Below are 17278 nucleotides of genomic sequence, written 5' to 3' on the forward strand. Positions count from 1 at the left end.
TATGCAGGAGACAGAAATGACTAGCTGCCTACCAAGGATTGGTTCTCCCCCTCCAGAGTGTAAAATTGTTCTGGAAAGTGGCTGCTGGCCCCAGGAATATATTTCCCACACTATTTGCATCTAGGTGGGGTCATTAACTGATTTTGAGCCAATGAAAAAGTGAGGAGAAGTGATCCATAAAAACCTTTTGCATGATCCTTCACATTTTGCCTCTTTTCCTACCTGGAAGCTCAGGGCTCCAATGCCCTGGGAGCTGATTATATTCTGTCCTACACTGTTTTCAACATTAAATATTATTTGTATTCAGCTCCATTGTAGGTTCCCTGACTGCAAAAAAAAGTGTCTCTTACACGAGCTTGCAGAGTGGTGGTGACTTACTAGGTGCTCAATAAATACATATGACTTGATCAGTTGGTTTGGTTGGTGTAATCTGGTGTGATTTTATAGCTCTTCATGCCATTAACTGTGTGCCACGTATTCAGTTGTGCCTGACTCTTTGCAACCTCATGGACTGCAGTCTGCCAAGCTCCTATGTCCTTGGAATTTTCCAGGCAAGTATACTGGAGTGGGTTGCACATCTCCCGCAATTAAATTCTTTACTATTCAGATACTTTACCCACTGAGCCATCAGGGAAGCCCCAAGAGCATTCCCAAATACTGATGCCATCTTCCGATCTTTAGAACATCAGCTCTATTTTCCAAATATCATAATTCTGCCTTATTCAGAAAAAATAGAATATGTATTTATATAACTTTTAAGCACAATTTAGTTAAAAAATTTTTTTTTAATTTTGTTATTGTTACATTGGTGGTCCCCCAATGAACCACATCTCTCAGAACTTCTGCCCTTGTGTTGTTCCTTCCCATCCTTAGTCTGAGTTTGGTCCAATGACTTGTTTTGGTAAATGAGATATTAGCAAGTTTGAAGCAAACAGAAGCTTGACAAGTGCTTGCCATCTTAGAATTCTTCTTCTGAGAACACAGACCAACCACCCTCCTGGAGAAAGAATGTATAGAGAGGTCCTGGAATATGTGAGACCATGCAAAGCATTGTGAGTAAAGCCAGCTTGGTCTTAAAAGCCCCATTCAAGGCATCAGCTCAAGCCACTGGCAAGAGAGATCCCAGGAGAGACCAGCAGACCCATCTAGCTGATTCCAGCCTAGGCTGCCGAATCGTGAACAATTGAAAAGTTGTTGTTTTAAGCCACTGGCTTTAGTAGTGTTAGTCGCTCAGTGGTGTCTGACTCTTTATGACCCCATGAATTGTGGCCCGCCAGGCTCCTCTGTCCATGGGATTCTCCAGACAACAATACTGGAGTGGATTGCCATTCCCTTCTCCAGAGGATCTTTCCGACCCAGGGATCAAACCTGGGTCTCCTGCATTGCAGACAGATTCTTTACCATTTGAGCTACAGGGAAGATCCCACTGGCTTTAGGATGGTCTATTACACAATAGCAGATAATCACAATAGTCAGAATCTCATTTCTTATTCGTCAATATGCACATTCTAGTCTTAAATGCCTTGAGTTAGCATTAACAGTAAAATATATCAATAGAATACTCTTCCCAATTAGAGTGAGGAAGTTTTATTTCTAGACATTTCTGGGAAACAGATTTTAGAAACTGACTTTTGCATTTAGAATTTTTTTTCTATGTAGATGATGTCTTTAACACAAATAAAGTTTATCTCTACTTATTTTTTTCTTGGCTTTTTACCCCTGGGTAAGCATCTAGGGAAATGAAAAATTTGATCTCATGAATTTTATGCCCTGTTTTTTGCTCTTGCCAAAATGCTCTGCTACTTCATTCCAAGTTAAAAAAAAAAAAGTTCTTGTAAATATGCTATCTGCCACGGCATCAAGAGGAATGCCAGAAAGGACAATTCTATAAAAATAGATTTCTTCATTCTGTATCTATGTGATTCCACACAGTCAGAGACTCCGTTAGTAGCTATCTTTCGAGTCATAGTTTTCCTCTGAAAATAGGCTTTTTACCGTTTGTGAGACTTTGGCCCCTTTTTTTCCCCTCAACTTGGGTGGGTGTTTTATGTTTCCTTCTTTCCTTCTTCATGTACCTTTCATAGGTTGGTCTCTGAAGGAAGTATTTCTCCCTTATCGCTCAGTTAGGAAAAGTGTAGTTTGCCTTGAAAAGAGTTTCTTTCATAAGTTCATCAAGCATTGGAAAATTCAAGAACACAGAAAGCAAAAAGTATTTTAAAACTGAAAGAAAAAGCAGCAAAAACTCGTTTTTCAGTTGTTGAGATGCTTTTAGAATGGTCATGCCTCGTTTAAATCACTGCTAATCAAAGTGTGGTCTGTGGACCCTGCCAGTCCCTACACTGTCATTGCAAAGAGAAATATACAGAAACTGAGTGCTTATAAATATTTTTAGCGATTTGATATTGCCATGACATCCAACCATGTGATTATTTTTCTCATAACCCAGTTTTATTTTATATTACAAAATGCTGGTTAACAGTCGATTGGAATTTTTTAAAACGGTCTTTCTTCACTGCTTAAAAAGCACTAGTGTAAATATTGGGGGCAGGAGGAGAAGGGGACGACAGAGGATGAGATGGCTGGATGGCGTCACCGACTCGATGGACGTGAGTCTCAGTGAACTCCAGGAGTTGGTGATGGACAGGGAGGCCTGGTGTGCCGCGATTCATGGGGTCGCAAAGAGTTGGACACAACTGAGCGACTGAACTGAACTGAACTGAACTGATCTCTCCAAATTATCTTCCAGCCTCAGGCCTAGAAAAGTGTGGAACCCAGAGTGGGTAGGTAAAAAACATTTGTTGATTGATTGCTAATGACCTGATAGGCAGTTTCTAGTCCCATGATGCTCTAATAATAAATTAAATCTTTACCATTCACTAAACAATACATACAGCAAACATAAAAAAAGTCAGTGTTTCACCAAGTTTTCTTTTTTTTAAGGGCATGAAATAACCTGCCTAATTCTCTTGGCTTGGTATGAGTAATTAATTATACCCACATTTAGAGAACTCAAAAGAAATGACACATATGCTAAAGGTAAAATTAGCTTTCACTTACTCCATAATAGCACCGACTGATTCAGCTGTCTTTGAGCAAAGAGAGATGGTGTAAGGTGTTGAGCTCAATGTAAGGACAAAACCCATGACTCATTCCTTAGGAAGAATAAATGCATCATTGGGTTATATCAGGTGAAAGCCACTCCTTACACCTAGTACAGGAAATCAGACTCTTTGAAGTTATGTGTCTTCAAAATCGCTTTCTATCCTAGAACACCTTCATTAACTCAGATTCCAGATTAAGAAGGCTGCATGTACACTAAATACTTCGGTGCTTATCTGTAGATCTCTTCCTGCCCCACAGCACCTCAGCTTCAGGGCAGTCTTGCTGTGGGTTTTGCTCTGATCTCTGCCCTAGTCCCGTTAATTGGGTGATGGCCTCCTTCCTGTAGGGCTTCCCTGTTGGCTCAGTGGTCAAAGAATCCTCCTTTTGCAGGAGACGTGGGTTCCATCCCTGGGTCGGGAAGATCATCCAAGAAGGAAATGGTAACCCACTGCAGTATTCTGGCCTGGGAAATCCCACAGACAGAGGAGCCTGGGGGACTACAGTCCATGGAGTCACAAAAGGGTCTGACACGATTTAGCAATTAAACCACCACCACCACCTTCTTCCTATGTGATTGTAAGCAAGCCAGTTAGTCTTTATATGCTTCAGATCACTCATTGGCGAAAAAAAAATACAACTTTTTTAATGAGGACAAGGACACCATGAAGAGTAATTGACATAAGGTGTGAACATGCCTGTGAGAACGCTGGATGGGCCCCAGCTGGGGTTCACCATCCTTCTCCCTTCACCTTGCCCTCGCTCCCCTGACCAAGCTTTCACCATGTAGGGCAGTGAAGTAGTTAAGCCCACAGATTTCAGAGTCCTAGACTTGGGTTTAAATCTCAGCTCCCCCATCTGCTAGCTTCTGTGACTCCCTGACTTTGGGCAAGTTAATGAAGCTCTTTAAGTCTCGATCCCTTTATCTGAAAATTTTTACCCCTGGCAAGAGATTTGTGACTGTGGAATGAAGACCTTCTTAAGGGTTGAAAGCAATGGTAGCACATAGCATGCCTCCAGTTAGGCCAGCTATTGTTCTTTTCCACCCAGTTCCAGCAACAAGCTTTGACCCATTGTGTCTTCACTTCTGGCCCGGGGCCTGCCTAGGATCCCGATTACTCAGAATCTGGAAGCTTTCTTTGCTCCAGTCTTTAAACATCAGCTCTTAATGACTGACTTTCTGTTTCTACCTGCTGACCCCCTCTGCTGCTGCACTTTGTATCTCACCAGAGCCCCAGCATCCTAGAAGGCTGCCAGGTATCCTGTGGAAGCTCTTATTGCCTTAGGATCCCCCAGTCAGCTCTTCTGCCTTGCCCACCACCTACTTTGTGCTCCTAGACCCTCCAGGACACTGCCCTCGCCCCCAGGCTTCTCCACTTTCTGTTGGGAGTGCCTGGATCCCTGCCTCTCCATGAGCCCAACCTGCCCCCGGATTGAGCCAGAGGGGCCTAAGCCCCGGTTCTGCCAGCACTTGCTGTGGAACAAGTCAGGGCATAAATCCCATCCTGAGACTGGTACATCACCAGGGGGTCAGAATGCCAGCACCAGACTGAAGGCAGATGTTACCAGAACTGTTTTGTCTAAAAACCATGTTCGATTATGGCTCTTTTGGGAGCTTCTGCTGACATTTCTCTTTGCAATGAAATCCTTTAAATTTTTCCATATACATTTTTCCTTGTACTTTTGTTTAAGTTTCCTTCTGCTGCCCCATCCCACTTTCTGGGGGAACTGAGAATCCCATACCTGCATAAAAGTCATCTAAGCCAGTGGGGTCAGTGACCTAAGCTTCCATTGAGCTGCACCTCTGGGGAAATGAGGATGGTGGTTCCGTACAGCATGAGGTCTCTCATTCAACTCAAAATTCTAGAGTGCATGTGTGTGCATGAGCGCTTGTGCACAGAGGGCATGCACACACATACATAGAGTATTAGTTAATTTAAAACAGACATAGAACCACACAAAGATGGAGTCACAACCCCTTAGCAATCACTTTCAGGCCCCTCAGGCACATTCCAGCCCCATTTTGGGGATGAGTGATGAGTTGAGGTATGGGGTGGGGTAGCTCTGCTTTCGGAGAAGGCAATGGCAACCCACTCCAGTACTCTTGCCTGGCAAATCCCAGCCTGGCAGACTGCAGCCCATGGGGCCGCTAGGAGTCGGACACGACTGACCGACTTCACTTTCACTTTTCACTTTCTTGCATTGGAGAAGGAAATGGCAACCCACTCCAGCGTTCTTGCCTGGAGAATCCCAGGGACGGGGGAGCCTGGTGGGCTGCTGTCTATGGGGTCACACAGAGTCGGACACGACTGAAGTGACTTAGCAGCACCAGCAGCAGCAGCTCCGCTTTCAGTAAAATCATGGTTGTTCTACCAGGCAGTAGCCCTGATGCAAAAATAGGGGTTTTTTTTTTACCCGCCCAATGGCCTCCCTTATAAGCTAGTATCTACATGCCTTAGATTCCTGAGTAAGAGAAGAAGCTTGTCAACACAGACTCCAAATCTCATTAGAGAAAAGCGCATCAGAAGCTTTGGTTTCAGGTCTGAGAAGCTCGTGGATCTGCAGATAACCTGAGAAAATTGATTCATTCATTCAAAAATACTCAGTGAGAACCTGCTGTGTGCTAGGATCTGGACTTCTCGTTGGAGCTGCAAAGAGATTGAGGCAGATACCACTTCTGATTTAATGTGACCATATGGCTCATGGTCTAATATTCAGTCTCACTGACGTTCCTATAACCCAGCACTGCCTAGGAGGTCAATCAAAACATCTTCACTTGAGGCTCCTGCCACACTCGAAACCTGCCTCTTTTAAGACACAGTTCAATCCCTGGGTTGGGCAGATCCCCTGGAGGAGGAAATGGCAACACACTCCAGTATTCTTGCCTGGGAAATCCCTTGGACAGAGAGCCTGGTGGGCTACAGTCCATGGGGTCACAAAAGAGTCGGACACGACTTAGTGACTAAACAACAACACCGTTACATTACCAAACAAGGGTTCCAAAAGTCAATCTGTTATCGCCACAAACAAAATTAAACTTGAAGTCCACTCTTGCTCCCATGCGAAACTGTGAGAGAATTTCCATAGCAAGGAAGTCTTCTAGGCCATCTTCCCTAAGGATTGAACTCCGCTTTTTTGGTTTCTCTTAAACAGTTTCGGTTCAATTAAACATTAAGTGAAACCAGTCCCCACTTTGCTAATGATTTAGACTGTGTGCACGTGTCTACTGCACTTTTACCCCTGCGAGTTTAACAACTCGGTAATAAAATGTAAGGACTGAGAGTTCAGCGGGTTAGCATTCAGGATCCTCAGTTCATTAAAAAAAAATAAAGTTCTTACATGGATACTCCAAAGCCTCAGTGGAATGCTTAAGGCAGATTCACTAAGGATGTACCTCTGCCGGGCCCATCCATAATAGCTGCTCTTATTCCCAAGGACCAGATTACCAGCCCAGTGATAGAGTACTTCCCAGTTATTAACCCAGACTCTTCAAACAAATGTTGGAAATTGAGGCAGCAGATAGAGTTGCACAAAAATGCTAGACATCCAAATAAAAATCAAACACTGCAGAAAACATCTGGACATCTGACCAATGGATGAAGACTCTGGAGCTGGTATTTCGACCCCTGTGCTTAGTCCACTGGGTCAGAATAGCATTGAATAGGGGCAGGAAGCCTGGGTCTTTAAAGCCCCATGTCAATGTCATAAGATGTGGGCCCCGAAAAGACAGCATGACCTTGGCAAGGTGACTCTCTGCAGTTGAGGCAGTCCCAAGGGGCGAGCAGCTCTGAGTTATCTGCCAACAGCACTTGAATAACTGGGGTGACCCATCACAGCCCCGGCTACTGCCTCTGGTCTCAGGACTACAACAAATGCTTCTCCACTCCGCAAGTATCTGTTTCAGAGTTTCCTCATCCTCAGCCAGCTTAGCTGTCCATCTTACCTGGTGGAATAACCCAGGTCCTTGTCCCTGAGGAGTGCAAGCCCTGGTCACCATGTGCTTCTCAGGCTGGAGTTTCATCCATGGTCCATTTAGCATCAACAGTGGTCAAGAGGTACCAAGTAAAGCACCTGGGTTCCATAAGAACTCCCCCTGCTCCCTCTGTTCCACAGCAGCCTCCCTTCCTCCTTATAATCAGGGCCAACTACCCTTGCAAGATGGTGACTTCCCTTCTCCCCTGCTACTCCTGGAAACAAAGAACCTTAAGTGCCCAGGCCATGACCATAGGTTATAGTTCAATGGAACTATTATTACGCCCACTGGTGGAAGTGTTTTCCCTTTTGGAAACCAGGACTTGTAAACTGGCTGAGCCTAGAGTTGCTGGGACAGGAAACACAAGTGGGTCACTGAGAGTCATGGTAAGTGGGGCCACTCCATGGGAGCTGGTCTGCAGCTCCGCATATTCTTCCTATGGGACACAGCACCACAGACAGCTCTTTGACTTAAACTGTATATTGTGTCCTAGAAGACAGTACCCTATGCTCATAAAATATCATCTCCAGATTAGTGCTTCAGCTATGCAACCCCAACACTCAAGTGATTGTCAGCTTTGGATAATAGGAATACCACGGTCTTCAGCCCATAAGTGCACCTCTTTTGTTATAAAGTGGGTTTGACATAACATTACTCTGGATTCTGTGCCAGTCCACTAATCCAACAAACACTCCACAAGCTCCCAGATAGCGGTGCTGGCTGATGGCCCACAGGCAGGAATGGCAAACCCACACCTGGAATGTGTCTATTCCTGGCAAAAGATATCATTGGTTTTCTAGGATGAAATGTATCCAATATAGTCAATTTGCCACCAAATGACCAGGTGACCTCCTCCAGGGATGACGGCATATTGGTCACTCAGTATTGAGGCCTGTTATTGGTCATGTAGTGGCCACAGTAGCTAGATCAGGCTTGGTAAGTGGGAGCCCCTGCTCTAGGGCCCTTTCACTGACCTTCATCCCTCCCAGCATGGCTGTATCACTCACAAGCCCACCATGCCAGCCCTGGGGGAGTCCAATGATGGAGGATGGTTAACGTCAACTGGTAAGTCATTCTATTTTATCATCTAGTGCCTTTCTTGTTGAGCATTAAGATATATTAATTTTTTATATTGATGCTCAACAAGAAAGGCACTAGATGATAAAATAGACACAATGCCTTACCAGTTGACATTAACCAGCCTAACATATATTACAAAAAGAGGGAGAAGGCTCAGTAAACCAGTCTGACCCACTCACAGTACTGTCTAGAGCAAGTCCTGCTGCAGCATAAACTGGGACAGTGCAAAATCGAGAACAAACACATTACAGTCTGTGCTCGTGTAAACTGCAGTGATAACAAATATGGCCTCATTTGAAATGAACACAGATGTCTATGGTTCTGTGTTGTGGGTGTCTATGGAGGAGTGGTGGGTTTTCTAACAGTATAGACACAAAGAACACAATTCCTGAATCTATTCAATCAATGATTAATACATTTTGACCACCTACTGTATCTCCAGCTAAAATTAGAAGAAGAGAAAAGACATAAGATTCAGAGTCTGGCTTTGAAGATTTGAAACTCTGTTGGAGGAGTCAGAAGTAGAAGGAAGGTCTAGAGAAATACAGATAACAGGCTAAGGGATGTGGTGCAGAGTGGGATTACAGAAGGAACTCAGCAAAGCTGGGAGAGGGATGGCTGAGAGGCAGAGTTCAGGAAAGGGCCTGACCTGGGAGTAACCCTGCTAGGTCAGGATTGGGGTTAGGGCAGACAGAGAGGGGAGACATAAGAGAGCTATGGGGATGGGAAGGAGTGTGGTAACAAGGCGAATCCTCTGACAAGTGTGAAGCCCTTCTGTTGGGGGAAGAGAAAGTTTTTGAATATGGGGATGGAGCCACAGGGGTTCAAGTTCCTGTGTGAGGGCTGGTGGGTCCCTGCTAAGTTTTGGAGCAGGCGGTTTTAGAAGGAGGTGCCTGGCCATGAGTAGGAGAGTTTTGCTCTGTTTGGGGGCTTCTTCATGATGATGAGCTGAGCCAGGCATGCCAGAGGGTGTATAGGCACATTCTTTCCTGTGACTTTGACAAGAATTCCATCAGCAGCCTGGCCAGAGACGATGCCCAAAACAACTCTGAGTGGCAAGTGCAGTTGTGGAAAGGAAACAGGCTTTGGAGTCTGAAAGACTTCAAGTTCTAGTCTGATCGCTCATGACCAGATGACTTCATCTTTCAGAACCTTAGTTTTTCCAACTACGGAATGGGCATAACACCCATCTCATAGCATTCTTACAAAGGAAGCACCTTAGCACTCAAAGTATTCTATAGCACTCAAAATATTACTTCTTTTCATTCTCTCTTTTTATCAGAACTGTTAATAAAACAAAACTTTCGATGCTTGATCTTATATAGTAATGTCATGTCAAAACTATCTCATCAACTTCAAAACTATCTCATCCATAGAGACCAAATTCAGGGTAAAAATTTTGAGTCAGTCTTAATTTTTAAAAATTGTATTATTCTTGGCCATACCACATGGCATGCCAGATCATAGTTCTCTGACTAGGGATTGAACCCAGGACCCCTGCAGCGGATGTGCAGAGTCTTAACCACAGGACCACCAGGGAAGTCCCTCTTTCTTGATTTAAAAAATTAGAAGTTCCTATCGAATTCTGGAACACTTTTTCTTAAAATTGTTTTAAACACAAAGTAATACAATGTATCCACCACATGTATATAAGATAAACATTTTATGTCTTTTATGAACTTCAACTTGAAGCTGTATTTTTTCACTTTTAAATTAAAAATTCGTTACAAATTTATTTGAGGAAAAGGAAGAGGCTTAAACAGAGATGACAGGGGGAATGAGTGGATTCCTGTAGTAGGAGGGTGTGAGATGTCCACTTTTACTTTCGCGTTCAGATTTTCTAGAAAGGCTATTACTGCTTTTTATACTTTAAAAATAATATGTTTTTAATTTTTAAGAAATGTGACTCTCCCACTTTTATTTCCCTCAAATCAGTCCTGGGCAATCAGCCAGCAGTTTGTATGAGGCAGTGGACAATGCCTGCCATACGTACTGTGGGTGTGCAGGAAAGGTCAAGAGGAGGAGCTTTCGTGTATATTTCAAATTGTGCCCTCCACCATCAGAAAGGAAAATACCATTTATCATTCACTCAATCAAAAGGCTTTTTTCCCAGCTCTTTTCTGCAAGAGGAACAAAACTCAGATTCTTAGAAAAGAAAAAGAAGAAAAAGAAAACCTAGAAGGACAGAAAATAGCCATTTGAAAGAGTTGTGAGATGATGGGTTTTTTTCTCATGTTTCATTTCCATCATCATCATATTTGTGCTGTAATGAAGGTTGAGAGTCATCTGATGCAGACTGTGCCCTACTGGAGGTTGTGTGTGTATTTGTGTGTGGATGTGTGAGTAGTGTGTATACATGGATGTGTGTGGATCTATGTATTGATTGTGAACCTGTGTGTGTGGAATGTAGAGGCTGTGTAGAACATTTTCATAACGTAGGGAGAAGGCCATGGCACCCCACTCTGGTCCTCTTGCCTGGAAAATCCCATGGATGGAGGAGCCTGGTAGGCTGCAGTCCATGGGGTCGCTCGCTAAGAGTCGGACAGGACTGAGCGACTTCACTTTCACTTTTCACTTTCATGCATTGGAGAAGGAAATGCAACCCACTCCAGTGTTCTTGCCTAGAGAATCCCAGGGACGGTGGAGCCTGGGTGGGCTGCCGTCTCTGGGGTCGCACAGAGTCGGACACGACTGAAGCGACTTAGCAGCAGCAGCAGCAGGACATATAAGGATGTCAGCACATTGAACTACAACAGAAAATTTCTTATACAACTTTTGAAACATTGATATGCTTGTTTCTCTTGTGTATGAATGGCACCGTTAGCTTAAATCAGCTTTGTCGTGGATTATCAAGTAGGTTAAAAGCAGAGCTGGGTTTCCAGCTAGGGTTGAAAACGTGGCTAGGGTTGTGTGTGTGTGGAGGCTGGAGAGTGTGCACAGGTGGGGTGTTCAGTTTGGAGTGTGAGAGAGTGAGTCTGGATGTGTGCAGAGTGATGTGAGGTTGTGAGTGTGCAGCGGTGCGTGCATGAACCTCGTGTGTGTGTGTGTGTGTGTGTGTGTGGTGTGTGCACAGTGCAAGCGGAGTTGGGAGTGTTTGTGTGGCAGGTACGGGGGTGCGGGTGGGGTGGGGATGGGAGGGTAGGGGGATGAGGGAGGGTCGTCTTGGGGGGTGCCCCTTCCCTCCCCTCCTTCGTCCCCCCTTCCTTCTCCCTCCTCCTCCCTCCTCCCACCCCCCTCCTTCCTCTCCCCTGCCCCTCCTCCAGCACCCGGCCCGGCCCGGTCTGCGGCGGCGGGAGCGCGCGGCGCCGCGGAGGCCGCCCCTCTGCGGAAGGCGGCGGGAGAGGGAAGGAGGCAGGGCCGTGCAGGCTTCCAGGCCGGAAGCGCGCGGGGCCCGGCTGGGCGGCCGCGGACATGTGCAAGATGTCGTTCAAGGTGAGCGCCGCGCCTGCCGGAGGGCGCGCCGGGCGAGCGGCCGACCTGCAGCGGCGGGGCCGGCACCCTCCGTCCGCCCGGAGCCGCCGCGGGCCCGCAGGATGGGGTGGGCGCCGCCCCGAGGTGGGCTGCAGGGACCAGGAGCGAGCGGCCGGGGACCTGGGGGCGCGGGATCTGCGGGAAAGGCTCTGCGCACTTCTGACTGCAGGTGCGGTGAGCCGGACGGCGGGGCGCCGGGCGGCGGGGACTGTCGCCGGGGTAACGGGCGGGCGGGGGCGGGGAAGGAGCCCTGGGTCTGCGCTCCTCGCGGGGACCGGGCTGCGGCACCGATTCCTGCATCCGTGTTCCCGAACGCCAGCCGCCCCACTGCTGCTTCCTCCCGGAATACTTTTTCGACGCTGGAGCTGAGGGACCAGCGCAGAGCGAGCTGCAATTGATTACCAAAGAGTTTATTAAAGTCATTTATTTAACCCCCGTATTTTCGGGTTCATTTCGGGAAAGTGAGGTTCATTGATTTGCCTCTATTGAAGATGTTTTAAAAAATATATTAGTTAAAATGTACTGAGCACATATAATGTGCCCTACTCTAATCCAGGGGCTCCACGGTTCAAGTTCTGAATCTTCCGGAGGAACCACGAGATGGTACTTTGCCCCCACCCCCCATCACCATCACCACCACCTTTTCTAAGTAAGAAGACTAAAACATGGAGAAGTTAAGTAACTCTTCCCACAACCGTGCAGCCAGTGAGCGAATGGTGTTCAGACTGAAACCCTAGTGAGTCTGGCTCCATAGCAAGTGTGGTCCCAGCTCTTACAATAGCTTATTTAAGCAGAGGAATGACACGGTGAGATTTGCACGTCAGAAGGATCTCTGGCTACGGTTTGGGGTTGGGCTTCCTGGGTGGCTCAGTAGTCAAGAATCCACCTGCAGTGCAAGAGACACTGGTTTGATCCCTGTGTCGGGAAGATAACCCTGGAGAAGGAAATGGCAACGCACTCCAGTATTCTTGCTTGGGAAATCCCATGGATAGAGGAGCCTGGCTGGCTATGGTCCATGGGATCATAAAAGAGTAGGACATGACTTAGGACTAAACAACGACAACAGTTCAGAGAATAGAACCGAGCTGGGAGACCAGTCAAGACTGTGTTGGGGACATCTTGTTAAATGGTACCAGACTAGGGCACAGATTTTGAGAATGGAAGAAAACAGACAAACGTTGAGTGACTTAAACATATTTTTTTTTTGACTTAAACATTTTTAATCAGCAGAATTCAGTGATGGATGTTATTCACTGGGTTAGGGAAGGGCAGAGAGATAAAGATAAAATGTTTGGTGTGGGACATGTAAAGTTTCAGGATGGAGGTGAGTCCAGGTAGAGATGTTGGTTAGACAGATGTGCAAACTGGGAGCCCAGGAGGGTAGTCTAGGCAGGAAACAGAGATGACATTTAAGAGTGAGCAGTGTTAAATGGTCGTTGAATCCATGGGAATGAACGTGGCTGCCCAGTGAGATCATTTAAAGGTAATAAATTAGAGGACTGAGAACAAATTCTTAAAGAACCTCAGGACTTAAGAATGAGCAGAATAAGAGAAACCCATTGAGAAAATGGGGGGGCGGGGGGGGCGGGGGAAGGCAGACAGAAGTGTATGAGAAAAATCAGAAGCATGTGCAGCCATTAAGCCAAGAATCTCTAGCCTTTCAATAAAGGTGGAGAGGGATGCAGAATTAAGTACCTCGGAGAAATCAAACAAGCTAAGAATCGAAAAGTGCCCATTGAACTTAGTAACAGAGCAGGCTCTGGTGACCTTGTTGAGAACAGTTTCAATGCAGTGTTGTGTTCAGAAGCCAGACTGTAATAGCTTAAAAAAAGAGTGGGTGGAAACCACAAATGGAGAGAACTCTTTCAAAAAATTGGAAACAGTGACTGCGGTGGGAATCCAGACTTGGCCAAGGGTTTGTTTGCTTTAAAATGGTAGAGACTTGAGCATCTCTATTTTTTTATTATTATTATTTTTGGTTGCACCACATAGCTTGGAGGATCTTGGTTCTGCTGAAAGTCGTTCAGTTATGTCCAACTCTTTGCAACCTGATGGGCTATGCAGTCCATGGAATTCTCCAGGCCAGAATACTGGAGTGGGTAGCTGTTTGCTTCTCCAGGGACCTTTCCAACCCAGGGATTGAACCCAGGTCTCCTGCATTGCAGGCAGATTCTTTACCAGCTGAGCCACCAGGAAAGCCCAAGAATACTGGAGTAGGTAGCCTATGCATTCTCCAGTGGATCTTCCCAACCCCGGAACCGGTGTCTCCTGCATTGCAGGCAGATTCTTTACCAGCTGAGCCACCAGGAAAGCCCAAGAATACTGGAGTAGGTAGCCTATGCCTTCTCCAGTGGATCTTCCCACCCCGGAACCAGTGTCTCCTGCATTGCAGGTGGATTCTTTACCAGCAAGGATTGAACCTGAGCCCTCAGTGAAAGCATGGACTGCCAGGGAAGTCCTGATCATCTTTAAATGATAATGGGACATTTCAACAGTAAACAGACAACCCAGTTTTGAAATGGGCAAAGGATCTGAATAGAAGTTTCTCCAAGGAGATATACAAATGGCCAATAAGCCGCTGAAAGGATATTTGACATCAGTAGCCAGGGACAGAGGAGCCTAGTGGGCTGCAGTCTATGGGGTTGCACAGAGTCGGACACGACTGAAGCAACTTAGCAGCAGCAGCAGCAGCAGCAGCCATCAGGAAATGCAAATCAAAACTGCAGTGAGACACCACAGTCACACCCTTTACGATGATTACAGTCAACAAGACAGACAATGACAAACATTGGCAAGAATCTGGAGCAATTGAAAACAACAACAACAAAAGAATGTGGAGAAATTGAAAACAACAACAAAAAAGAATGTGGAGAAATTGGAACCCTCCTACATTACTTGTAAGAATGTAAAATGATACAGCAATAATAGAGAACAGTCTGGTCATTCTTCAAAAAAATTAACCATAGAGTTGCCATATGACCCCACAATTCTGCTTCTAGATGTATATCCAGGAGAAATGAAAACATATGTCCGGAATTTATATCTCATGGTGGTGGAGACTGGGAAGCCCAAGATCAAGCTGCTGACAGTTTTAGTTTCTGGTGAGAGCCTACTTCCTGGCTTGCAAGCAGCTACTTTCTGACTGTATCCTCAGATAAGAGAGCTCCAATGTCCTTTCTTTGTAAGGGCACTAACCCCACCATGGGGGCTCCACCCTCATGGTCTAATCTAAACCTAGTTACCTCCAGACATCACACTGTAGGGTTAGGACTTCAATATACAAACTCGGAGAGGAGAGGACACAAAGATTCAGACCATAACATGGTGTATCCATATGATGGATCATTCAGCCAGCAAAAGGAATGCATCTCTCATACATACAGCAATGGGGATGGACCTTGAAAACATTATGTTAAGTGAAAAAGGCCAGACACAAAAGGCTCCATGTTACAGGGTTCCATTTATATGGTATTAGTCACTCAGTCATGTCCAACTCTTTTGCAACCCCATGGACTGTAGCCCACCACGCTTCTCTGTTCATGGAATTCTCCAGGCAAGAATACTGGAGTGGGTTGCCATTCCCTTCTCCAGGGGATCTTCCTGACCCAGGGTTCGAACCTGGTGACTCCTGCATTGCAGGCAGATTCTTTACCGTCTGAGCCACTAGGGAAGCCCCCCTACCCCATTTATATGAAGTGCCCAGAACAGGCAAATCCATAGAGACAGAAAATAGATTAGTGGTTGCCAGGAGTTGAGGGAGAAGGGGGTAATGCAGAGTGATTGTTAATAGGTATGAGGTTTCTCCTAGTTGATGAAAATATTCTGGGATAAGGTGATAGTTGTAAAACCTTGAGATTAAAATAAAACCCACTGAATTATATGCTTTAAAAAGATAGGTTTGGGGAGTTTTTTTGACAGTCTTTGTTTTTTTTTTTACTTTTGAATTTTTTATTTTGTATTGGGGTACAGCCAGTTAACAATGTTGTGGTAGTTTCAGGTAAACAGTGAAGGGACTTAGCCATACATACACATGTATCCATTCTCCCCCAAACCCCCCTCTAAAAAGATGAATTTTATGGTATTGGGTTGGCCAAAAAGTTCATTTGGGTTTTTCATCATAGTTATGGAAAAACTTGAATGAACTTTTTGGCCAGCCCAGTATGTAAAGTATTAGTTCTAAAACTAAAGTAAGTCATGTCTGACTCTTGTGACCCCATGGACTGTAGCCCACCAGGCTACAGAGCCCACCAATCCCTCTGTCCATGGGATTTTCCAGGCAAGAATACTGGAGTGGGTTGCCATTTCCTTCTCTAGGGAATATTGCCCACCCAGGATCAAAGCTGGGTCTCTTGCATTGCGGGCAGATTTTTTTTACTGACTGAGCCAAGTATCTCAGCACAGAAGTGTTTTAAGATGGCAGCGGGGAGTGCTGAGAAGGCTTCTGCGTGGAGAGGATGGTCTAGCTGAGTGCTGAAGTTCTCAGAAGTGGGAGAGCAGAGACACTGATCGAAGGCCAGGATGAGCTCAGAATTTGGGGTGGGCAGAAGGGAAGGTGCCAACATTTTCAGTGAAGAAGGAAAAACAATCCAGAGGCCACAGCTACTTTGAGGTGAAGCAGAGGATGAGAAGGTGGGATGGCCTGAGCCTTGAAGCAGCAGAGATGTGTACACCTGCTGAGAAGGGGTGTCTGGAAGCCAGGTGAGGAGGATCCAACCTCATTCCCCATCCTAGGGTTGCTATGGGAGCAGGTTCAGCAACCCCCCCCCGCACTCCCCTCCCCCACACCCCACCCAGGGAGACAGGAAGCTTGGTGCTAGATGAAGGAGGAAGGCAGTTGATTTTTTAGAAAGTAGAGGAGTTCTAAAAGGCGCAGAGAGAAGATTTGAGGGGCAGCAGGGGAGAGTCGCAGGCTGCGTGACTAACTGTGTACCAGCCCCAGCAGGAGAAAGCAATGGCACCCCACTCCAGTACTCTTGCCTGGAAAATCCCGTGGGCAGAGGAGCCTGGTGGGCTGCCGTCTGTGGGGCCGCACAGAGTCGGACACAACTGAAGCGACTTAGCAGCAGCAGCAGCCCCAGCTAATATCATGTCGTTTAGTCGCTCAGTCGTGTGACTCTTTTACGACCCCATAGACTGTAGCCCACCAGGCTCCTCTGTTATGGGATTTACCAGGCAAGAATTCTGGAGTGGGTTGCCATTTCCTTCTCCAGGGGATTTTTCCCAACTCAGGGATCAAACCCGTGTCTCTTACGTCTCCTGCACTGGCAGCTTTACCACTAGTGCCAGAATGTACCCACAGCCCACGGTAAAAATACAGGACATCCCTGGTGCTTTAGTGGTTAAGACTTCCCCTTCCCACGCAGGGTGTGTGGACTTGATCCCTGGTTGAGGAGCTATAAGATTCCACATGCTTCTTGGCCAAAAATACAAGACATAAAACAGAAGCAGTATTGTAACAAATTCAATAAAGACTTCAAAAAAAAGTGGTTCACATAAAAAAAAAAAAGAATCTTTAAAAAAATAGCAACTTTTGGGAATTCTCTGGTAAGTCCTGTGGTTAGGACTCAGTACTTTCACTGCCTGGGGTCCAGGTTCAGTCCCTGGTTGGGGAACTAAGATCCACAACCACTTTGAGTGTACATTTTTGGAAGGGTT

At 46.0% G+C, this 17278-nt stretch overlaps 1 protein-coding gene across 1 annotated transcript in view; it reads left to right on the top strand.

The window, feature by feature from the left end:
* The first annotated feature begins 8120 nt into the window (after nt 1–8120).
* The window catches only part of ANKRD29 (ankyrin repeat domain 29), a 52368-nt gene continuing 43210 nt past the window's right edge, over nt 8121–17278 (top strand). Inside the window, exons 1-2 of the mRNA XM_055559302.1 lie at nt 8121–8137; nt 11416–11842. Coding sequence (XP_055415277.1) covers nt 8121–8137; nt 11416–11842 — 444 coding nt within the window. The remainder of the gene's footprint in view (nt 8138–11415; nt 11843–17278) is intronic.

The sequence above is a fragment of the Bubalus kerabau genome, chromosome 21 (genome assembly GCF_029407905.1).
Source record: "Bubalus kerabau isolate K-KA32 ecotype Philippines breed swamp buffalo chromosome 21, PCC_UOA_SB_1v2, whole genome shotgun sequence".
NCBI lineage: Eukaryota > Metazoa > Chordata > Mammalia > Artiodactyla > Bovidae > Bubalus > Bubalus kerabau.